The sequence below is a fragment of the Salvelinus sp. IW2-2015 genome, linkage group LG9, assembly GCF_002910315.2.
Source record: "Salvelinus sp. IW2-2015 linkage group LG9, ASM291031v2, whole genome shotgun sequence".
In the NCBI taxonomy this organism is placed as follows: domain Eukaryota; kingdom Metazoa; phylum Chordata; class Actinopteri; order Salmoniformes; family Salmonidae; genus Salvelinus; species Salvelinus sp. IW2-2015.
Window position 1 is genome coordinate 3,043,881 of NC_036849.1, and position 25,274 is coordinate 3,069,154.

The 25,274-nt window shown below is 41.7% G+C and overlaps 1 protein-coding gene across 3 annotated transcripts in view; it reads right to left on the reverse strand.

Moving 5' to 3' along the window:
- Positions 1-14,681: 14,681 nt before the first annotated feature.
- Positions 14,682-25,274, reverse strand: part of plekhh1 (pleckstrin homology domain containing, family H (with MyTH4 domain) member 1) — a 56,195-nt gene continuing 45,602 nt past the window's right edge. For 2 of the 3 annotated variants that reach the window (XM_023993991.1, XM_070445091.1), the window contains exons 28-30: positions 23,700-23,783; positions 21,864-22,010; positions 14,682-16,729 (exon numbers count right to left, since the gene is read on the reverse strand). In XM_023993991.1, the coding sequence (XP_023849759.1) occupies positions 16,529-16,729; positions 21,864-22,010; positions 23,700-23,783 (432 nt within the window). In that variant the 3' untranslated portion in view covers positions 14,682-16,528. Of the gene's footprint in view, positions 16,730-21,863; positions 22,011-23,699; positions 23,784-25,274 lie in introns of those variants that run through there. The other variant, XM_070445093.1, reaches the window with a different exon arrangement.

Consider the following 25,274-nt stretch of genomic DNA (forward strand, 5'->3'; position numbering starts at 1 on the left):
ACACACCTAAGGAAGGTGAGGAGGATAAAAACACTGCGGTCATTGATTCTACACAAGGTGCAGAAGTTCAGCCTCCTAGAGCCCAGATCCTGGCTCTCTAAGTCCTCTAGCTTCCTCGGAGATAGTTCCAAGACTCCAGCCCCTGGAGGAAGGAGAACAGGCCAGGACCAATTGCAGTGCATTCCGAAAGTACTGTATGCAGACTCCTTGACTTTTCCCACATTTTGTTACATTACAGCCTTATTCTAAAATTGATTCAATTGTTGTTTAACCTCAATCTACACACAATACCCCATAATGACAAAGCAAAAACAGGTTTTCAGAAATTTTTGTTGATTTATAAAATTTTGAAATATAACATTTACATAAGTACTCAGACCCTTTACTTAAGAACTTTGTTGAAACATCTTTGGCAGCGATTACTGCCTCAGGTGTTTTTGGGTATGACGCTACAAGCTTGGCACACCTGTATTTGGGGAGTTTCCCGCATTCTTCTCGATGATCCTCTAAAGCTCTGTCAGGTTGGATGGGGAGCATCGCTGCACAGCTATTTTCAGGTCTCTCCAGAGAGGTTCGATCGGGTTCAAGTCCGGGCTCTGACTGGGCCACTCAAGGACATTCAGAGACTCGTCCCAAAGCCACTCCTGCGTTGTCCTGTTGGAAGGTGAACATTTGTCCAAGTCTGAGGTCCTGAGCACTCTGGAGCGAGTTCATCAAGGATCTCTGTCTACATTGCTCCGTTCATCTTTCCCTTGATCCTGACTAGTCTCCCAGTCCCTGCCGTTGAAAAACATCCCCACTGCATGATGCTGCCACCACCATGCATCACCGTAGGGATGGTGCCAGGTTTCCTCCAGATGTGACGCTTGGCATTCCCTCCAAAGAGTTCAATCTTGGTTTCATCAGACTAGAGAATCTAGTTTCTCATGGTCTAAATCCTTTACGTGCCTTTTGGCAAACTCCAAGCAGGCTGTCATGTGCCTTTTACTGAGGAGTGGCTTCCGTCTGGCCACTCTACCATAAAGGCCTGTATACTGTCCTCCGTATGCGTTACTGTGCATATCTTGACAGCAGGATAAACACCTTCACATCAATAACCCTCAAAGCATGATCTCCATGGTCACAAGATTTATTGAGTTGAAACTGAAACAAAGACAACAATGCCTGCATAAAACAACGTAATCTGTCTTAAAATAAAAACTAGATATGAACTTAGCCTGATATTTTGCTCACACTGACAACTAGCAAAAGCTAGGCTAACATATTGTAGCAATGAAGCTAGTGCTATCCATCTATTCCACAAAGTCAACATATACATCCAAATTCCACAAATAATGCTCTGAAACGAAAGACATATGCAAATGGACTGAAAATACTCAGACAAAGCTTCCACAAAACAACAAACAGAGCACTCTGAACTCTACATGAGGCAACAATGACAAACTTCCTCCTAACAGGTCACATGACGGGTCATTTTCTAGCTAAAGGAAAATACTCCAGATCAACAATAGGGGGAGCCAAATTCAAGGTAAGTAATATAAGTAAGTATTACAACTAAAACAGAAGTCTGATTGGTGGAGTGCTGCAGAGATGATTTTCCTTCTGGAAGGTTCTCCCATCTCCACAGAGGAACTCTGGAGCTCTGTCATAGTGACCATCAGATTCTTGGTCACCTCCCTGACCAAGGCCCTCCTCCCCCGATTGCACAGCTTGGCCGGTCGGCCACCTCTAGGAAGAGTCTTGGTGGTTCCAAACTTCTTCCATTTAAGAATAGTGCTCCCGAGTCGCGCAGCGGTATAAGGCACTGCATCTCAGTGCAAGAGGCATCACTACAGTCCCTGGTTCGAATCCAGGCTGTATCACATCTGGCCGTGATTGGGAGTCCCATAATTGGCCCAGTATCATCCGGGTTTGGCCGGGGTAGGCCGTCATTGTAAATAAGAATTTGTTCTTAACTGACTTGCCTAGTTAATTGTAAAATATTTTATTTTTTTAAAGAATGATGGAGGCCACTGTGTTCTTGGGGACCTTCAATGGTTCAGACATTTTTTGGTACCCTTCCCCAGATCTGTACATCGACACAATCCTGTATCGGAACTCTAAGGACAATTCCTTCGACCTCATGGCTTGGTTTTTGCTCTGACATGCACTGTCAACGGTGGTACCTTATATAGAGACAGGAGAGATTAAATCGCGCCGGAAGAAATAGCAGCAGTTTTACAGGCGCCTAACCAATTGTGCTATTATGTGGGGTTTTTTCACGTTATTTGTAACTTATTTTGTACATAATATTTCTGCAACCGTATCTTTCGGCAAAAAAGAGCTTCTGGATATCAGGACAGCGATCACTCACCTCAGATTACACAAAGATTTTTTCTTCAACAAGCAGGACGCACAGGATGTAATTCGAACACCCGACAAGGCCAACATCCCCGTCATTGGCAAGAGAAAGAGACGCAGGTACAGAGGACACAGAGCAGGGTGCCTCGTAAGGATCCGCAGATGGCGAGTGGGAAAGCTGCCATTACTGTCAGTATTACTTGCCAACGTACAATCAAAGGACAATAAATTACACGAGGTACGATCACGAATATCCTACCAACAGGACATCAGAAATTGGGGGTCTGTGCATATTTGTAAACAGCTGGTGCACGAAGGAAGTCTCTAGATTTTGCTCGCCTGAAGTAGAGTATCTTATGATAAGCTGTAGACCACACTATTTGCCAAGACTGCTTTCATTAATACTTTTCGTGGCTGTTTATTTACCACCACAGACGGATGCTGGCACTAAGACCGCACTCAGTCAGCTGTATAAGGAAATAAGCAAACAGGAAACCGCTCACCCAGAGGCGGCGCTCCTTGTGGCCGGGGACTTTAATGCAGGGAAACTTAAATCAGTTTTACCTCATTTCTATCAACATGTTCTATCAACATGAGCAACCACAGTGAAAAAAATGCTAGATCCCCTGTACTCAACACAGAGACGCATACAAAGCTCTCCCTCGCCCTCCATTTGGTAAATCTGACCACAACGCTATCCTCCTCATTCCTGCTTACAAGCAAAAATTAAAGCAGGAAGCACCAGTGACTCGGTCTATAAAAAAGTGGTCAGATGAAGCAGATGCTAAACTACAGGACTATGCTGGAATGGTCCAAACACACCAAGACAGTCGTGTCTTGGTGTGGCATGTCAAAGCCTATTCCCCCTCAGGAAACTAAAAAGATTTGGCATGGGTCCTCAGATCCTCAAAAGGTTCTACAACTGCAACATCGAGAGCATCCTAACTGGTTGCATCACCGCCTGGTACGGCAACTGCTCGGCCTTTGACCGCAAGGCACTACAGAGGGTAGTGCGTACGACCCAGTACATCACTGGGGCAAGCTTCCTGCCATCCAGGACCTCTATATCATGTGGTGTCAGAGGAAGGCCCTAAAAATTGTCAAAGACCCCAGCCACCCCAGTCATAGACTGTTCTCTCTGCTACCGCATGGCAAGCGGTACCGGAGCTCCAAGTCTAGGACCAAAAGGCTTCTCAACAGCTTGTACCTCCAAACCATAAGACTCCTGAACAAGTAATCAAATGGCTACCCGGACTATTTGCATTGTCCCGCCCCCCCAACCCATCTTTTACGCTGCTGCTACTCTCTGTTTATCAACTATGCATAGTTACTTTAACTATACATTCATGTACATTCTACCTCAATTAGCCTGACTAACCGGTGCCCCCGCACATTGGCTACCCGGACAATCTGCATTGTGTCCCGCCACCCACCACCTGCCAACCCCTCTTTTACGCTACTGCTACTCTCTGTTTATCATACAGTCGTGGCCAAAAGTTTTGAGAATGACGCAAATATTAATTTCCAAAGTCTGCTTCTTCAGTGTCTTTAGATATTTTTGTCAGAAGTTACTATGGAATACTGAAGTATAATTACAAGCATTTTATACGTGTCAAAGGCTTTTATTGACAATTACATGAAGTTGATGCAAAGAGTCAAATATTTGCAGTGTTGACCCTTTTTTTCAAGACCTCTGCAATCCACCCTGGCATGCGGTCAATTAACTTCTCGGCCACATCCTGACTGATGGCAGCCCATTCTTGCATAATCAATGCTTGGAGTTTGTCAGAATTTGTGGGTTTTTGTTTGTCCACCCACCTCTTGAGGATTGACCACAAGTTCTCAATGGGATTAAAGTTGGGGAGTTTCCTGGCCATGGACCCAAAATATCGATGTTTTGTTACCGAGCCACTTAGTTATCACTTTTGCCTTATGGCAAGGTGCTCCATCCTGCTGGAAAAGGCATTGTTCGTCACCAAACTGTTCCTGGATGGTTGGGAGAAGTTGCTCTCGGAGGATGTGTTGGTACCATCTTTATTCATGGCTGTGTTCTTAGGCAAAATGTGAGTGAGCCCACTCCCTTGGCTGAGAAGCAACCCCACACATGAATGGTCTCAGGATGCTTTACTGTTGGCATGACACAGGACTGATGGTAGCGCTCACCTTGTCTTCTCCGGACAAGCTTTTTTCCGGATGCCCCAAACAATCGGAAAGGGGATTCAGAGAAAATGACTTTACCCCAGTCCTCAGCAGTCCAATCCCTGTACCTTTTGCAGAATATCAGTCTGTCCCTGATGTTTTTCCTGGAGAGAAGTGGCTTCTTTGCTGCCCTTCTTGACACCAGGCCATCCTCCAAAAGTCTTCGCCTCACTGTGCATGCAGATGCACTCACACCTGCCTGCTGCCATTCCTGACAAGCTCTGTACTGGTGGTGCCCCGATCCCGCAGCTGAATCAACTTTAGGAGACGGTCCTGCGCTTGCTGGACTTTCTTAGGCACCCTGAAGCCTTCTTCACAACAATTGAACCGCTCTCCTTGAAGTTCTTGATGATCCGATAAATGGTTGATTTAGGTGCAATCTTACTGGCAGCAATATCCTTGCCTGTGAAGCCCTTTTTGTGCAAAGCAATGATGATGGCACGTGTTTCCTTGCAGGTAACCATGGTTGAAAGAGGAAGAACAATGATTCCAAGCACCACCCTCCTTTTGAAGCTTCCAGTCTGTTATCCGAACTCAATCAGCATGACAGAGTGATCTCCAGGCTTGTCCTCATCAACACTCAAAATTAATATTTGTGTCATTCTCAAAACTTTTGGCCACGACTGTATATGCATAGTCACTTTAACCATACTTACATGTACATACTACCTCAATTAGCCCGACTACTGTTATTTTCCACTGTTGTTTTTATTTCTTTACTTATCTATTGTTCACCTAATACCTATTTTTTACTTAAAAATTGCACTGTTGGTTAGAACCTGTAAGTAAGCATTTCACTGTTGTATTCGGTGCACGTGACAAATACATTTTTATTTGATTGATGTGCCTTTCCAAATCATAGCAAAAGGTCCTGAATACTTAAATTGCTCCCAAGGAAATTGCTCCCAAGGATGAACCAGACTTGTGGACGTCTACAATTTTTTTCTGAGGTCTTGGCTGATTTCTTTTGTTTTCCCATGATGTCAAGCAAAGATGCACTGAGTTTGAAAGTAGGCCTTGAAATACATCCACAGGTACACCTCCAATTGACTCAAATGATGTCAATTAGCCTATCAGAAGCTTCTAAAGCCATGACATAATTTTCTGGAATTTTCCAAGTTGTTTAAAGGCACAGTCAACTTAGTGTATGTAAACTTCTGACCCACTGGAATTGTGATACAGTGAATTATAAGTGAAATAATCTGTCTGTAAACAATTGCACAAAGTAGATGTCCTAACTGACTTGCCAAAACTATAGTTTGTTATTAACAAGAAATGTGTGAAGTGGTTGAAAAACGAGTTAATGACTCCAACCTAACTGTATTTAAACTTCCAACAACTGTATATATATATATTATATTTTGGCGGGGTGGTTTGATTGAATTCTAGAGACGTTGACGGGAGAGGGACTTGCAAGCACACATTTTCATAAACCAACAAGCAGCCGCATACAGTATGTGGAAAGGAATCTGGAATGCGGAACCCAATGCGGAGAGTAATGTTTTCAGAAGACATATAAAAAAGGAGACCATCCGGTACAGAACATTTTGAATAGTTCAGAGTTCATCACAACAATTATATAACTTCTTGAATTATGTCTACAGTAAAAACAACTATTCAGATAGTGGGAATATGGCTTTCCATAATGTCTAAAACTGAGATTCTACAGTAGGCATGTTGGAAAATGAAATTAAACAAGCGCAGCCGATTATTCATTTGAACCATACAACCGATTGTAGACCATATTTGATATACTAAAAGTGTTACTAACCTAAAGTTAGTCTTACCTGCTGATCCACCGGCAATGATCTGGTGAGATGCCTCCCGTAATAAACCTTGCTTTTTGGGGGATGTCATCTTGTTTCGCTAGTCTGCCTGTAAAAGCACACATCACATCAACATGAGTTCACTTAAATACCTTCCAGATAAACGCAATACAAAATCTACAGTTAGTTAATTTCAACGTGGTGAAATAACATTTGTGTAACTATGACCTAGTGTATTTTTTGGGGTGACCAAAGTCTCGAGTATATCCCAAACACGGGCAACTGGAATTTCAGAGGCTATTTAAACTTCGGGTTTACCTGTTAGTGAATGAGAAATGACAGCTAGGGCATATTCATTACATCGATTCTGTTGAAAAACGTGTTTTAAACGGAAGTACACGGAACGAAACGGGAAGGGACCTACCTGAATTTATCCAATAGAAACTCTTTGGACATATTCCGCTGCTTGTCAATTTCGCTTCGAGCGTAACGTTGACCAGCGCAATAGCAAAATTATGAATTTCCGAGTTGTGTAGCCCATAGAGATAGATAGAGAACTCATTTGTAACTGTGCCAGAATGGGAATCGGGAGGGATCAGCCAATGAAGTTGGAAGTCCCACCCAGTTGGCTACGTTAAAATGGAAGCCCTAAATGGCGCTAAAGTGGTATTTTGTCCACAAGAGGCCTCTATCATTCTCTATGGTGTAGCCCTACTAGACACTCTCAGTTTTATATTTAACCTTGACGATGGTAAGGTTTCTACGGTAGTGGTGCATGATGCAACAACATAGCCTACAAGAAAAACTCAAAACATATGAACTCAAGTTTAAGTTATAGGCTATGCAAAAAATAATGCCATGATATTTGTTATAGAGCCCACAGTGGAGGTCATAATAGCCAGAAAACCTAGCGGTCAAACAGAGAAATGGTTCCAATCGTTTTTCCACAATATTTTTTTCCCATATGGAATTTTAGAAACAGTAAAAAATAATGGCTGTGTTTCGTGTAGGCTTACCCTGGCTTCACCATCTGACAGTCCGACACACAAATCTGGGTTTGGCGGATGCCAGGAGAACGCTACCTCCCCGAACACATAGTGCCAACTAAAGTTTGGTGGATGAAGAATAATGCAGGTTAAGTGTGCCTTGAATGCTAAATAAATCACAGACAGTGTCACCAGCAAAGCACCCCCATACCACCACACCTCCTCCTCCATGCTTCACGGTGGGAACCACACATGTGGAGATCATCCATTCACCTACTCTGCGTCCCACAAAGACACGGCAGTTGGAACCAAAAATAAAAAAATTGGTCTCATCAGACCAAAGGACAGATGTACATAGGGCCACAGCCTCTAAGGTGCACGGTTGAGTAACCAGGTGGTAGCCAGCTAGTGACAGTGACTAAGTTCAGGGCAGGGTACTGGGTGGAGGCTGGCTAGTGATGGATATTTACATGTAACAGTCTGATGGCCTTGAGATTGAAAATCAGATGCACCTGTACTGACCTCGCCTTCTGGATGAAGGTGAACAGAGGTGAACAGGCCGTGGCTCAGGTAGCTGAGGTCCTTCATTATGTTCTTGGCCTTCATGTGACACCGGGTGCTGTAGATGTCCTGGAGGCAGGCAGTGTTCCCCTGGTGATGTGTTGGGCAGACCGCACCAACCTCTAGACAGCCTTGCAGATGGTGCAGTTGCCATACCAGGCGGTGATTACAGGCCTTGTAATTCTGGCATGCATCAGAGGAACATGCCCATTATGGCAGAGTACTGTCCAGACCCGGGTTCAAATAATATTTAAAATATCTCAATTACTTTAACATACATTTGAAGTAAGTATTCCAATATTTTTTACAAGTAGTTTAGTATTTTAATGTATTTGGAAATACACTTGGAAAGATACTCAAATACACTGACTCAAATACACTCCCATGCATTTAACTCACGTATTTGAAATAAGTATTTGAAAATACTCTCAAATAGGGTTAGTATTGGTTAAGTTGCTAACATAGCAAAGTGTGATACCTAAGATGTCATGGGGTGGCAGGTAGTCTAGTGGTTAGAGCGTTGGGCCCCAAGCTGACAAGGTAAAAATATATCGTTCTGCCCCTGAACAAGGCAGTTAACCCACGGTTCCTAGGCCGTCATTGTAAATAAGAATTTGTTCTTAAGCTTAGTTAAATAAATAAAACATGTGTACAATACGTCGTTTTTGTAACAGCCTAAACATTACGAAACTTCTATTCGATCAAATAAGCCTCACATAATTCAACAGTAGACCTCCATCCGAAAAAGGGCCTATCTCACGCGGACAGATTTTGGGCGGAGTACTATCTTCACGCGGACAGATTTTGGGCGGAGTACTATCTTCTCGCGTCACCTCCTCTCCGTAAACGGGTTCAATGGGTATGCCGTCATCATAGTGGGCGTGGAACACGTCTCAAGCGGCATAATAGTAAGTAAAATGATATAGCCTTCTGAGGTAAATAATGCTAAGGCTATAAAAAAAACTAAGAAAGAATATTCAGTGTCTCATTACAACATATTTTGTAATGGGATGTAATTGTGAATCAAAATGACTGTTTTCTTAATACTCTCACCTTTTTAGAATATTGTCCCAGTATGCCAATCGCCTACTGTCAAACTGGGACACCCTGTTACTGTCAAATAATGGATAATTTTTTTTGGGGGGGGGGTTGTGAAATACATGTTTCTTAACAGAAATCCTTTTTTTTTTTTTTAAATAGGATCAATTTCATTTTCCTCAAATTTGCTATCAGTTAGCTTGCTAGTGAATGCTAGTGTAGCTGGATTTTACTTAGAAAGATATTTCTTCACCAACATTAAAAAACCCAAGCAAGCTATATTCATAACCATACAGGTATATGACTAAACACGTTATTTTGCTGTATTTGACTAGGGTTACAATAAAACAGTCATTGGAATTGTTGAGGGGTGAGGGGGTCTTTCTGGTTGCATTCTATGAAATGTCCACTAGAATTTAATGTTGAGAATGTTGAGCTGATAAGCCTAAATGTATAATGAACAAAAATATAAACGCAACATGCAACAATTTACAATGATTTGACTGAGTTACAATTCATATAAGGAAATCAGTCAATTGAAATATATTAATTTGGCACTAATCTATGGATTTCACAAGACTGGGCAGGGCCTGGGACAGCATAAGCCCACCCACTGGGGAGCCAGGCCCAGCCAGTCAGAATTAGTTTTTCCCCACAAAGGGCTTTATTACAGACAGAAAAACTCCTCAGTTTTCATCAGCTGGCCGGGTGGCTGGTCTCACACAATCTCGCAGGTGAAGAAACCAGATGTTGAGGTCCTGGGCTGGCGTGGTTACATGTGGTCTGCATGTGGTGAACATTCTTGCAGTCAGCATGAAATTGCACACTCCCTCAAAACTTGAAACATGTGTGGCATGTTTGAGTGAACTTTTATTGTCCCCAGCACAAGGTGCACCTGTGTAATAATCATGCTGTTTAATCAGCTTCTTGATATGCCACATCTGTCAGGTAGATGGGTTCTCTTGGCTAAGTTGAAATGCTCACTAACAAGGATGTAAACACAATATGTGCACAAAATTTGAGAGAAATAAGCTTTTTGTGCATATGGAACATTTCTGGGATCTTTTATTTCAGCTCATGAAACATGGGACCAACACTTTACATGTTGTGTTTAGATTTTTCTTCAGTATAATTAATTAATTAAATTTATAGGCTATACAATTACTACATAATATAATTATAATCAAGTATGATGATATTAATAATACTAATTAAATAATAATACTAACAATAAATGACAATGATTAATGTTCCACAAAAATAGCTATTTAAAAAAATATATATATTTAATTTGTACTAATTATTTTATTTTATCATTAAAATATAGAAATGACTCATATACTCTCTATTCTTCTTTACAATAAATAATTGTGTCCCATTTTGCCAATCAAGTTGTCCAAATTTCCCAATATTGGCTGAAAAAAGACAATATTTTGTATAGTGTAGTAGAGTTCTTAAGTTATTTAGAATGGTATCATGTTGGGGGTTAAGACAACGTGCTGAATCTGTAAGGCGTCCAAGAAAGCACATTTTCAGAAAGTGTCCCACTTTACCAATACTCACCCTACAATTTGGTAGACTATCCGCCCCCATTGTCGTAACCCCTATTACTAGTCTATTCAACCTCTCTTTCGTATCGTCTGAGATTCCTAAAGATTGGAAAGCGGCCGCGGTCATCCCCCTCTTCAAAGGGGCTGACACTCTAGACCCAAACTGTTACAGACCTACATCCATCCTGCCCTGCCTTTCTAAAGTATTTGAAAGCCAAGTGAACAAACAGATCACAGACCATCTCGAATCCCACCATACCTTCTCCGCATTGCAATCCGGTTTCCGAGCTGGTCACGGGTGCACCTCAGCCACGCTCAAGGTACTGTGCAGCCGTCTTCATCGACCTGCTCAAGGCTTTCAACTCTGTCAATCACCGTATTCTTATCGGCAGACTCAACAGCCTTGGTTTCTCTAATGACTGCCTCGCCTGGTTCACCAACTACTTCTCAGATAGAGTTCAGTGTGTCAAATCGGAGGGCCTGTTGTCCAGACCTCTGGCAGTCTCTATGGGGGTGCCACAGGGTTCAATTCTCGGGCCGACTATTTTCTCTGTATATATCAATGATGTCACTCTTGCTGCGGGTGATTCTTTGATCCACCTCTACTCAGACGACACCATTCTGTATACATCTGGACTTCTTTGGACACTGTGTTAACAAACCTCCAAACGAGCTTCAATGCCATACAACACTTCTTCCATGGCCTCCAACTGCTCTTAAACGCTAGTAAAACTAAATGCATGCTCTTCAACCGATCGCTGCCCGCACCCGCACGCCCGCCTAGCATCACTACTCTGGACGGTTCTGACTTAGAATATGTGGACAACTATAAATACCTAGGTGTCTGGCTAGACTGTAAACTCTCCTTCCAGACTCATATTAAGCATCTCCAATCCAAAATTAAATCTAGAATCGGCTTCCTATTTCACAACAAAGCCTCCTTCACTCATGCTGCCAAACATACCCTCGTACAACTAACTATCCTGCCGATCCTTGACTTCGGCAATGTCATTTACAAAATAGCCTCCAACACTCTACTCAGCAAATTGGATGCAGTCTATCACAGTGCCATCCGTTTTGTCACCAAAGCCCCATATACTACCCACCATTGCGACCTGTATGCTCTCGTTGTCTGGTCCTCGCTACATATTCGTCGCCAAACCCACTGGCTCCAGGTCATCTATAAGTCTTTGCTAGGTAAAGCTATGCCTTATCTCAGCTCACTGGTCACTATAGCAACACCCACCCGTAGCATGCGCTCCAGCAGGTATATCTCACTGGTCATCCCCAAAGCCAACACCTCCTTTGGCTGCCTTTCCTTCCAGTTCTCTGCTGCCAATGACTGGAACGAATTGCAAAAATCACTAAAGTTGGAGACTTATATCTCCCTCACTAACTTCAAGCATCGGCTGTCAGAGCAGCTTACCAATCGCTGCAGCTGTACACAGCCCATCTGTAAATTGCCCATCCAACCAACTACCTACATCATCCACATATTTGTTTTTTGTTTTTTTCTGCTCTTTTGCACACCAGTATTTCTACTTGCACATCCTCATCTGCACATCTTTCACTCCAGTGTCAATTGCTAAATTGTAATTACTTTGCCACTATGGCCTATTTATTGCCTTACCTCCTTACTTCATTTGCACACACTGTATACAGACTTTCTATTGTGTTATTGACTGTACGTTTGTTTATTCCATGTGTAACTATGTGTTGTTGTTTGTGTCACACTGCTTTGCTTTATCTTGGCCAGGTCGCAGTTGTAAATGAAAACTTGTTCTCAACTGGCCTACCTGGTTAAATAAAGGTGAAATAAAATATAAAAAAATATTACATTTGGTTTTTATAACCATTTAAATATTCTAATAAAAGTATTTGTTTTGGGCTGTGTATTAAATACACATGTGCAGTGCATTCGGAAAGTACTCAGACCCCTTGACTTTTTCCACATTACAGCCTTATTCTAAAATTGATTAAATTATTGTTTTCCCTTATAAATCTACACACAATACCTCATAATGACAAATTGAAAACTGTTTTTTAGAATTATTGCGAATTTATAAAAAAATAAAACATAAATACCTTATTTACATAAGTATTCAGACCCTTTGCTATGAGACTTGAGCTGCATCCTGTTTCCATTGATCATCCTTGAGATGTTTCTAAACTTGATTGTAGTCCACCTGTGGTAAATTCAATGATTGGACATGATTTGGAAAGGCACACACCTGTCTATATAAGGTCCCACAGTTGACAGTTGCATGTCAGAGCAAAAACCAAGCCATGAGGTCAAAGAAATTGTCCGTAGAGCTCTGAGACCGGATTGTGTTGAGGCACAGATCTGGGGAAGAGTACAAAAGATTTCTGCAACATTGAAGGTCCCCAAGAACACAGTGGCCTCCATCATTCTTAAATGGAAGAAGTTTGGAACCACTAAGACTTTTCCTAGAGCTGGCTGCCCAGCCAAACTGAGCAATCGAGGGAGAAGGGCCTTGGTCAGGGAGGTGACCAGGAATCCAATGATCACTCTGACAGAGCTACAGAGTTCCTCTGTGGAGATGGGAAAACCTTCTCTGAATACATTTAATTTAACCCTAGAAAACACACCCACTGGGTAGCCTACCAATTTAACCAGGGAGTTTTTGTTCAATTCGTTTTTCTGTTCATTTCTTCAAAGTAATCCCTTTAAATATGGTGTACCTTTAATTAGAATTTGATTGGCACAAGACTATAATGTAGACTATGGCGAATGCGCTCAGAACACAGAAAGATGGCCATGAAAACATATGTATATTGGTCTCTGTTTCAGAACCCATGGACAGATGGGTTCTGAAACCAAAAAAACTCAGATTTGACACATTATTTATGTTTAGGGAAAAATCACGGATCCTACTTCATGGAAAAAATAAAGCTTTTACGCACAAACCCCAAAAAGTTGGTTTGATTCATTCTGAAAGTTGCCACGTTCAGTTCATCAATGGTAACATTGGAAGTAATGTAGCCTACACTATATTTATACTATGGAGAATAGTATGCAATGGTATGATATAATAAATATACCCTAATTGCCTGCACTGATCATGGAACTGTGTGATGGCAAATGCCAAGTCTTGTGCCATGCGTCAAGTTCAAAGTTCAGGTTTGAGCGCCATAATGAGCTCCATAATGAGCTCCATAATGATTTATTAAACCTACATGTCCACATTAGTTTTTTTACTATAATTTGTATTTGGCCTAGTATCCACTATTACTTGACCCTCAGCCAAAACCACAAGGACGTGACAGCGTTTTACAGAGGAAAGAAATATAGGTCGGCCGAATCAAACAATGTAATGGAATGATACTAATGCAGGGAAGGGAACAAAAACTACATTCAAAGTTATATATAAATGCTTATTACATAAGGCCGCTACTGATAGCGGCTAATAATATTTAATATAGCCTATAGCCTACACATTTAAGGAAACAGGAACATTTTACCCCCATGCATAGGTTCAAGGTCAGAAACACATAGACAAGTGCATAAAAATGGGGAAAGTTCCATTTACACATGCGTAACTTGGGTCTGAATTTCCCCCATAGGGCCTAAAGCAAAAAATGCTATTTAAAATCATAAGGCTAAAATAGAGACAAACACATACGCAACGTTACGGAATGGCCAAACCGACAACAAGCTATGCTTCCATCCTCTTCAACAGAGAGCAAAAACAATGACAAACAATTGTCTTTTTTCCTAAGTTGGCAGTGTCCAGTAAATACAACAACAACAAAAATCCTATTAGAGTAACTACAAAAACATGAGGTTTTCAGAAATCATTCAATTAAAAGAGAAAGATTTATAGCAATGCTGTTGGCAGGAAAACATCATTACCACTTTGACCCGTTTGGATGAAGCAAATCAGAGCAACTGCCATCCTAGCTACCAAACCCCAGCTACGTCAACATGCGCACAATGCATAGCCTACTGTACATCACACTGGCACATTTGCCAATGTATGGGGATAGTTTGGGTGTAAAAAAACAAGATGAGAACAAGCGTATTCTATTCGCCAGTATGTTTGGAGTCTTTCGAAATGTTTCCTAGGTCAAAGCCATGCCAAATTCCATCATACTGTATATAAGCACTTTCAACGTCAACATATTTTCCAATCAGGCTATAAATGTATGATTGTTTCCACATTGAGAAAGAATTATGGGGCTCAATGAAAGTGGAATTGAAAATGTATCACACAAAATAGTTGTGTAGATTGTACGGTTTATTTGATTTTAAACACAGAATCTCATAACAGCTAAGCACATCGTATATAATCTGGTTTCAATGACCTAACATCCCAAATTCACAAATCATACTGCATTCATACAGTGTAAAACTGTCAAGTTAAATTATTCAGCTACTTTAGACAAAGTCATTGTCAGTTTTGAATGTTTCAGTTGAAAACCTAACAGTTCTGCCAAACATAATTTACAGCATACAAAAAAAAGACACAAAATGCTGGAAATGAAATAAATAAGTACAAAAAAACAAGTGGTTTGATCCAAAACAATTCAAGTCACTAATAACATTTGAATATCTGTAATTGTACCAGTCGTATGTGGCTGGACCTCTCCATGTAATCCGTCCTACCTGGCTGAGTTCTCATTACCTTCCATTGTATTGTATAGTCGTAGCGTTATTCGTTTACATTTGTGTTGCTGTTGCTGTTCCTGTCCATTAGTGTTCCGTATTATGTCATGTTCTATGTTTTGTGTGGACCCCAGGAAGAATAGCTGCTGCTTCTTCAGTAGGAACATGCCACCCAATGACTTACTTCATACATCTGACAGACACATCATACATTATATTCCATCTCTATTCTTCACTATAATCTTTAAAAAAGATTGATAACCATTATGTGGTCCAAATGGTTATAAAAACATTGCTTGGTCAGAATGGTACAATCATCACTTGTTATTATACGTTATAGAGCTTTGATGGTTCCTCCTCAGGCCCTGGCCTGGTGTTTTCTAGAAAAGTCTGACATTTTGTACAATTGTTTGATGAAAAAAATCAAGTACAATTTGATTTCTCGTATATTATAATTATTTTGTACTGGTTTAATGTTAAATAACGTTAGTCCAATCCACATTAGGTACCAAAGAGCCAAAAGAAATCAACAGTATTTTCCTCTTTTTTTAAACAGCCTTTTCCCCTTAAAAAAAAGACAGTGGATGCATTGCAAAGGGAGCCCTTTTCCCTATATAGTGCACTATAAAGGGAATAGGGTGCCATTTGGCATACACTGTCTGGGACAGACAAGGGTGGCGGTGTGGGAGAGTTAAGGTTTAAATGAGGGAGAAGCTGCCAGCTATTAAGGTTATTTCTCATTGTATAGATAATGGCCAGACTGCCATGGTCAACAAGTTGTGTGTGTGTGTGTGTGTGTGTGTGTGTGTGTGTGTGTGTGTGTGTGTTGGTCCTTTATGCTGATCCCACACTGTAAATCTCCTTTTTCAAGGCTCAATTGTTTTTCAAATAGTCCCCAAACGTGAGCATATTTTTGTAAATGAAGCAGAGGTGAACACTCTTGTTACAGGAATAAATACAACAATTTAAAGACTAAAACACAAACATTCGAAGAGCGACATCTTCATATGAACCACAAACGATATCCTCTCCCACTTCTTCCGACTAACTGTTAACCCTTTGATCTATTGTCCCGTCCACAAATGACGATCTCCCATTCATCGTGGTTAAACAGAAATGTCATATGTATATGCAACAGAATCCACTCCCGGCCAGAGGGAATGAGGGCAAAATAAAACAATGGCCATTTTCAGGTGTAACGTAATGTATGTGGAGCAGAATATCTTCTGTACCACAACTCCCACAATCCCCTGTAGTTTCTCAGTCCTGGATCATGTTCAGTAGGGTACACTGTCGCAAAACCATTTGAAATGGAAAACAAAAATGAGCATTTCTTATTTGACAAGTCCAGGTATAGATCCTCCTTGTTTCAGTCAGTTTTCTTCCATTTATTGGCTAAGGAACATGACCCTGTTTTTCCAAAGATGCACTGGAACAGGGGGTTGATTGTGGTTTCTGTATTCACAGTAGAGTGGGTCCTTTGGTTGTGTAGGTCATGGAGGGAAAGTGTCTGCTATCCACGTCCCACATCTTCCCGGCCTCAGCCCCATCCCCACGGGGCCCCAGAGGAGAGCAGGGTCCTGGGGACTGGTGCTGGGCCCCAGGGAGGACGGGGGTCCAGTAGTTAATATAGTTGGCCATTAACAGAGTCAACTCCAGGATCTGGGAGGAGAGAAGAGGGAGGGAGGACAGGAGGAGGAGACCGTGCAGGGGAGAGAGAGGAGGAGAGAGCAGAGGACAGAAGGAGAAGACGGGAGGGGAGAGGAGAAGACAGAGTAAGGAGGGGAAAATTGTTTAACCATTTTAAATGATTGAATTTCATTTGATCCAAGGGAGCTGGATGCCCATTTGCTCACATTTAGAAGTTCAGTTTAAAGCCAATGAGAAAACCATAGAAATGACTTGACTTGACTTCATGAATACAGCAGGGCCTTATTAGCAAATTGACTCTACTGTATGCTTAGGCCAGGCATCAACCCAACACAGATTAACGACTGGTGGCTCAAGCCAAAATCACCTTTTAAAGTCAATTTCAGTGCACTGGTCATTTATTTGCGTTTCTTTGAATCGCTCCCTTTGGCTCCTCTGAGCCAGAACAGATCAAATAAAATCGAGGATCAACCTGCTTTCTACATCTGCCCAACCTTGCTATTATATCACGTAATATGAGATTTTATCCAAAGCTATTTAAGGTACAGTGATGTGATCCCTGTGGTAATTGAACCCATGACCCTGGTTGCTGCTTGTGGACCGCGCAACACAGCAGGAGCTCACCTCCTACTTTTCACACTGGCTTTCTGCACAGCAAGATCCTATTGACTGACTGAAAGTTGGCAGAGCTGTTGTGGTCCATGATGATAATTATCCACTAATTGTTTTCACTGACCACTTGCACTTGGCCAGAGGTAAAGCCAAACCTACGGTAAGTCTTACCTATAGAAATACACTGAACATTAATATAAACGCAACATGTAAAGTGTTGGTCCCATGTTTCATCAGCTGAAATAAAATATCCCAGAAATGTTCCATATGCACAAAAAGCTTACTTCTCTCAAATGTTGTGCACAAATTGTGCATTTGTCCTTTGCCAAGAAAATCCATCCACCTGACAGGTGTGGCATATCAAGAAGCTGATTAAACAGCATGATCATTACACAGGTGCACCTTGTGCTGGGGACAATAAAAGGCCAATCTAAAATGTGCCACATGGTGGCGGGGTGGTTATGGTATGGGCAGGCATAAGCTATGGACAATGAACACAATTGCATTTTATTCTATGGCAATTTGAATGCGCAGAGATAGCGTGACGAGATCCTGAGGCCCGGTGTCGTGCCATTCATACGTCGCCATCACTTCATGTTTCAGCGTGATAATGCACGGCACCATGTCGCAAGGATCTGTACACAATTCCTGGAAACTGAAAATGTCCCAGTTCCAGTAGCGGTGTGTGGGTAAAATCACTGGGGAAGCCAACCCAGAAGAAAATCCATATTATAACCTATGTGTTGTGATAATTGCATTGCTTGCTCTATAACCTGTTCCTATTGCTTGCATTGCTTGCTCTATAACCTTGCTCTATATGCCTTGCGACCGTTATATACACTACCGTTCAAAAGTTTGGGACACTTATAAATGTCCTTGTTTTTGAAAGAAAAGCACATTTTTTGTCCATTAAAATAACATCAAATTGATCAGAAATAGTGTAGACATTGTTAATGTTGTAAATGACTATTGTAGCTGGAAACGGCTGATTTTTAATGGAATATCTACATAGGTGTACAGAATTACCATTATAATCATTGGCCAGTATGGAGAATTAGTAAATCCAAATCCCTATCTCCATCTATGGCTAATTTAGGAAAGGGACAATTTTAGCTGGCTGGCTAGCTAGCCACTGGAGGACAACGAGCTGCAACAGTTCAAGTTGTTTCTGTCAACGATGTCTGCTCTCGATGCAATGTGATAGGAGTTACGCCAAATCCAAACTGGCTTGCCTTGACACTTTTTTTGGTGGGCCAGGACCATTCACAGTTGAGCTCACTCAGTTTAGCTCAACGCTGATTGGGTATTATTTTATACTTTATTTGTCAAGGGATCCCAAATGCTTGCTGGCTTCCCTTGCATTCAATGCTACGGGTGGCAACAATGTCATACTCATTATGACCAGACAGCATCAGATAGATGGCCTACACATACAGAAACGGTGAGATACATTCAGACTCATGAGAATTTAAGGAAAATTATGAGCCACAGGGAGACGAAAGATTAATTATTTGGTACATTTTGGGGGGAAGCCTGGCTTCCCTTGGCATCCATGAATACAAACCACTACCCAGTTTTTCCATAGCCTGCATACTCGCCAGAAATGTGACCCATTGAGCACGATTGGGATGCTCTGGATCGACAGCGTGTTCTAGTTCCCGCCAATATCCAGCAACTTCGCACAGCCATTGAAGAAGAGTGGGACGACATTCCACAGGACACAATCAACAGCCTGATCAATGCTGCATGAGGCAAATGGTGGTCACACCAGATACTGACTGGTTTTCTGATTCACTCACCTACTTTTTGTTAAGGTATATGTGACCAACAGATGCATATCTGTATTCCCAGTCATGTGAAATCCATAGATTAGGGCCTAATGCATTAATTTCAATTGACTGATTTCCTTAATTGTTACTCAGTAAAATATTTGAAATTGTTGCATGTTGCGTTTATATTTTTGTTCATTATAGAATGAAATAGAATATATAATGTTTTTATGGCCTTGCCTTGAGTTAAGACATACTGGAGACTAGGTAACCTTACATTGGGTTTAGCCATAGAGACGACTAGGTAACTTTACCTTGGGTTTAGCCATAGAGACGACTAGGTAACTTTACCTTGGGTTTAGCCATAGGACGACTAGGTTAACCTTACATTGGTTTAGCCATAGAGAACGACTAGGATAACCTTACCTTGGGGTTTGCCATAGAGACGACTAGGTAACTTTACCTTGGGGTTTAGCCATTAGAGACGACTAGGTAACTTTACTTTGGGTTAGCCATAGAGACGACTAGGTAACTTTACCTTGGGTTTAAGCCATAGAGACGACTAGTAACCTTACCTTGGGTTTAGCCATAGAGACGACTAGGTAACTTTACCTTGGGTTTAGCCATAGAGACGACTAGGTAAACCTTACTTTGGTTTTAGCCATAGAGACGACTAGGTAACTTTACCTTGGGTTAGCCATAGAGACGACTAGTAACCCTACATTGGGTTTAGCATAGAGACGACTAGGTAACCTTACCTTGGGTTTAAGCCATAGAGACGACTAGGTAACTTACCTTGGGTTTAGCCATAGAGACGACTAGGTAACTTACCTTGGGTTTAGCCATAGAGGACGACTAGGTACTTTACCTTGGTTTAGCAATAGAGATGAACTAGGTAACTTTACCTTGGGTTTAGCCATAGAGACGACTAGGTAACTTTACCTTGGGTTTAGCCAATAGAGACGACTAGGTAACTTTACCTTGGGTTTACCTAGAGAGACTAGGTAACTTTACCTTGGGTTTAGCAATAGAGACGACTAGGTAAACCTTACCTTGGGTTTAGCAATAGAGACGACTAGGTAACTTTACCTTGGTTTAGCAATAGAGACGACTAGGTAACTTTACCTTGGTTTAGCAATAGAGACGACTAGGTAACTTTACCTTGGGTTTAGCCATAGAGACGACTAGGTAACTTTACCTTGGGGTTAGCCATAGAGACGACTAGGGAACTTTACCTTGGGTTTAGCCATAGAGAGACTAGGTAACTTTACCTTGGGTTTAGCCATAGAGACGACTAGTAACCTTACCTTGGGTTTAGCCATAGAGACGACTAGGTACTTTACCTTGGGTTTAGCCATAGAGACGACTAGTAACCTTTACCTTGGGTTTAGCAATAGAGACGACTAGTAAACCTTACCTTGGGTTTAGCACATAGAGACGACTAGGTAACTTTACCTTGGGTTTAGCCATAGAGACGACTAGGTAACTTTACCTGGGTTTAGCCATAGAGACGACTAGGTAACTTACCTTGGGTTTAGCCATAGAGACGACTAGGAGACTTACCTGGTTTAGCCATAGAGACGACTAGGTAACTTTACCTTGGGTTAGCATAGAGACGACTAGGTAACTTTACTGGGTTTAGCCATAGAGACGACTAGGTAACTTTACCTTGGTTTAGCATAGAGACGACTAGGTAACTTTACCTTGGGTTTAGCCATAGAGACGACTAGGTAACTTTACCTTGGGTTTAGCATAGAGACGACTAGGTAACCTTACCTTGGGTTTAGCAATAGAGACGACTATGGAACTTTACTTGGGTTAGCAAAGAGACGACTAGGTAACTTTACCTTGGGTTTAGCAATAGAGACGACTAGGTAACTTTACCTGGGTTTAGCAATAGAGACGACTAGGTAACTTACCTTGGTTTAGCCATAAGAGACGACTAGGTAACTTTACTTGGGTTTAGCCATAGAGACGACTAGGTAACTTTACCTTGGGTTTAGCAATAGAGACGACTAGGTAACTTTACCTTGGGTTTAGCAATAAGACGACTAGTAAACTTTACCTTGGGTTTAGCAATAGAGACGACTAGGTAACTTTACCTTGGGTTTAGCCATAGAGACGACTAGGTAACTTTACCTTGGGTTTAGCCATAGAGACGACTAGGTAACTTTACCTTGGGTTTAGCAATAGAGACGACTATGGTAACTTTACCTTGGGTTTAGCCATAGAGACGACTAGGTAACTTTACCTTGGGTTTAGCAATAGAGACGACTAGGTAACTTTACCTGGGTTTAGCCATAGAGACGACTAGGTAACTTTACCTTGGGTTTAGCCATAGAGACGACTTAGTAACTTTACCTGGGTTTAGCCATAGAGACGACTAGGTAACCTTACCTTGGGGTTAGCCATAGAGACGACTAGGTAACTTTACCTTGGGTTTAGCAATAGAGACGACTAGGTAACTTTACCTTTGGTTTAGCCATAGAGACGACTAGGTAACTTTACCTGGGTTTAGCAATAGAGACGACTAGGTAACTTACCTTGGGTTTAGCCATAGAGACGACTAGGTAACCTTACCTTGGGTTTAGCCCATAGAGACGACTAGGTAACTTTACCTTGGGTTTAGCCATAGAGACGACTAGGTAACTTTACCTTGGGTTTAGCAATAGAGACGCTAGGTAACTTTACCTTGGGTTTAGCCATAGAGACGACTAGGTAACTTTACCTTGGGTTTAGCCATAGAGACGACTAGGTAACTTTACCTTGGGTTTAGCCATAGCGAAGACCAGTTTCTCCACACTCTTCTTCCCTCCACCCTGCTCTTTGGTCTGGCTCACTACCACCATCAGGTCGTCACGGCAACCGCCAAAGGTGATCACTGATTGGTAGGAGTACATGACCAGAAGGTGCTGTAAAGGAATGGATGATTTTTTTCAGTTGTTTAAATACAGTACCAGTCAAAAGTTTGGACACACCTACTCATTCCAGGGTTTTTCTTAATTTGTACTATTTCCTACATTGTAGAATAATAGTGAAGGCATCAAAACTATGAAATAACACATATGGAATCATGTAGTAACTATTAAAGTGTTAAACAAATCAAAATATATTTTAGATTTTAGATTCTTCTAAGTAGCCACCCTTTGCCTTGATGACAGCTTTGCACACTCTTGGCATTTGTTGTCTTCACTATTATTCTACAATGTAGAAAATAGTCAAAAGAAAAGAAAAGCCCTTGAAGTAGGTATGTCCAAACTTTTGACTGGTACTGTATGTATGTGAATAGGAAAACACATGGTACCCTTTTGACTCTGAGGGCTCTGATCTTTTCACGTTTGGTTTGTTCGGTTCAGTAGTGTAAGAAGCCGTTAAAGGAAAATACCACTCAAAAACAATATTTTGGTATTTGTTTAATTAGTCCATTGTTGATACTGTCCCAAAATGACGATGCACAACACATCATACTGTGACACTTTCTGTATTTTGAAAGTTGATTGCTGACATGCAAAACATTTTGGGACTGTATCAACAGTGGACTAATGAAACAAGTACCAAAAGATAGTTTTGGAGTGGAATTTTCCTTTAAGTAATCTGTCTCATCTCTCTTCCTGGTACAGGCCAGAGGATCCTTTCTTTGGGAATTGGCTTCTTGTTATTGTTTTCTCAAGAGGCAAATTGAGCATGAACCATTGAAGCAGCCAGACATAATTTCTAATGCTTTATTGTGTATTTTCCTTATTTTCTCCCTAAGAACTAGTAAATGTATTGGAGCATGAAAGGACGCTATACCAGAAATGACAGAGGAATACGGCTAAGATAATTATAGTGTTTTAACATTGTTTATATCTCAGTCAGCATTTTGATCTCTGGGTAGACCCAGATCTGGTTTCATATACTATTTGAAATCTTTCAAATACTTTGGCCCTTTTCTCTAGACTGCCTGGAGAACCAGATGGGTGGGATTTGCACTTTTGGGTCATTTTTATTGGTTTTATAAACCCAGGCAAGGTTAATCAAGCCCAGCTTAAGTATTTCAAATGCTTTCAAATAGTATTTGAATTGAACCCATGTCTGGTAAAATTGTAAGCCAGCAGTTTCTGTTTCCCTGTGGGGATCTGGTGTTTCAAACGCTGCAGTAGAAAATCATTCCAGACCAGTAGATCAACAAGCTTCTGCCCCTGTGGTCTGGCAACAGGCAGACTGGTAAAGAGAGAAGAGAAACCCCAAACCTTAAGTGCTCCGAATCTAAGCTAAGATTGTGCCCGATTAAAAAAGGAATTAGAGAATACCAAATCATACAACTTTGGTTGGATTCTGAAAGGTTGTTGTCTTTAAAAAAAAAAGTGTAATGAAGGTAATTAATGGTTGAAATATGATGTCATTATCTGTTCAAGAGCTTTCTTCTGATGGTGGTCCTCTGACCACTGACTGTAGGTATTGAATCAACGAAACACGCCCCCCCCTTGTGGCCACTTTTAGTACCAGTAATGCCACATGGTTGGATTTTGACTCGCATGCATACTGTTAATAATCACTTATTCCATGGTAAATGAGCTAAGGAAGCAGATATGTAAACATCTAGATAAACACACACTTACCATGGTATAGTCAAGCACACACAGTCCATCCTCATTGACGGCTAGCCAAACCTGGGACTGCTCCACAGACGAGGGAGGTATAGGCTACAGACAGAGACGGAGGAGAGACGCAGATGGTATACAGAGACAGTAGGTCAAGCGTAAAGTTTTTTATGTCACGTGTACAAGTACAGCGAAATGCCTTTCTGGCAATCTAAAACCAAACAATGCAGCAATCAATTTCAATGTAGCACTAAAGATAACATAAGGTAGAACGAAAACACACAAGAAATAAAAATAAGAAGAACACGAGAAAGCAAGAAGCTACACTACATGACCAAAGGTATGTGGACACCTGCTCATTGAACATCTCATTCCAAAATCATGGCCATTAAAATGAAGTTGGTCTCCCCTTTGCTGCTATAACAGCCTCCACTCTTCTGGGAAGGCTTTTCCACTAGATGTTGGAACATTTCTGCGGGGTCTTGCTTCCATTCAGCCACAGGAGCATTAGTGAGGTCGGGCACTGATGTTGGGCCATTAGGCCTGGCTCACGGACGGCGTTCCAATTCACCCCAAGGGAATTGGAAACACAGAATCGTCTAGAATGTCATTGTATGCTGTAGCGTTAAGGTTTCCCTTCCCTGGAACTTAGGGGCCTAGCCCGAACCATGAAAAACAGCCCCAGACCATTATTCCTCTTCCACCAAACTTTACAGTTGACTCTATGCATTGGGGCAGGTAGCGTTCTCCTGGCATCCGCCAAACCCAGATGGTGAAGTGTGATTAGTTTCCACCACTCCAGAGTTCAATGGCGGCGAGCTTTACACCACTCCAGCCAATGCTTGGCATTGCGCATGGTGATCTTAGGTTTGTGTGCGGCTGCTCGGCCATGGAAACCCATTTCATGAAGCTCCCGACGAACAGTTGTTGTGCTGACGTTCCTTCCAGAGGCAGTTTGGAAGTCGGTAGTGTGTGTTGCAACGGAGGACAGACGATTTTAACGCGCTACGCGCTTCAGCACTCTGCGGTCCTGTTCTGTGAGCTTATGTGGCCTACCACTTTGCAGCTGAGCAGTTAGACGTTTCCACTTCTAGACGGTCCCTAGACGTTTCCACTTCACAATAACTGCACTCACAGTTGACTGGGGCAGCTCTAGCAGGGCAGAAATTTTACTAACTGACTTGTTGGAAAGGTGGCATCCTATGAAAGTGCCATGTTGAAAGTCACTGAGCCCTTCTACTGCCAATGTTTGTCTATGGAGATTGCATGGCGGTGTGCTTGATTTTATACACCTGTCAGCAACGGGTATGGCTGAAATAGCTGAATCTACTAATTTGAAGGGGTGTCCAAATACCTTTGTATATATAGTGTATATACAAGGTCAGTTCCAGTACCATATTTACAATGAGAATGGATACTGGAGTGATAGAGGTAGATACTGTATGTATAGGGGTAAGGTGACTAGGCATCAGGATATATGATAAACAGAGTAGCACCAGCGTAAATTATGATTGTATGTGAGTGTGTGTGCATGTGTGTAGAGTCAGTATAAATGCGTGTGCATGTTATGTGTGTGTTGGAGTGTCAGTGTGT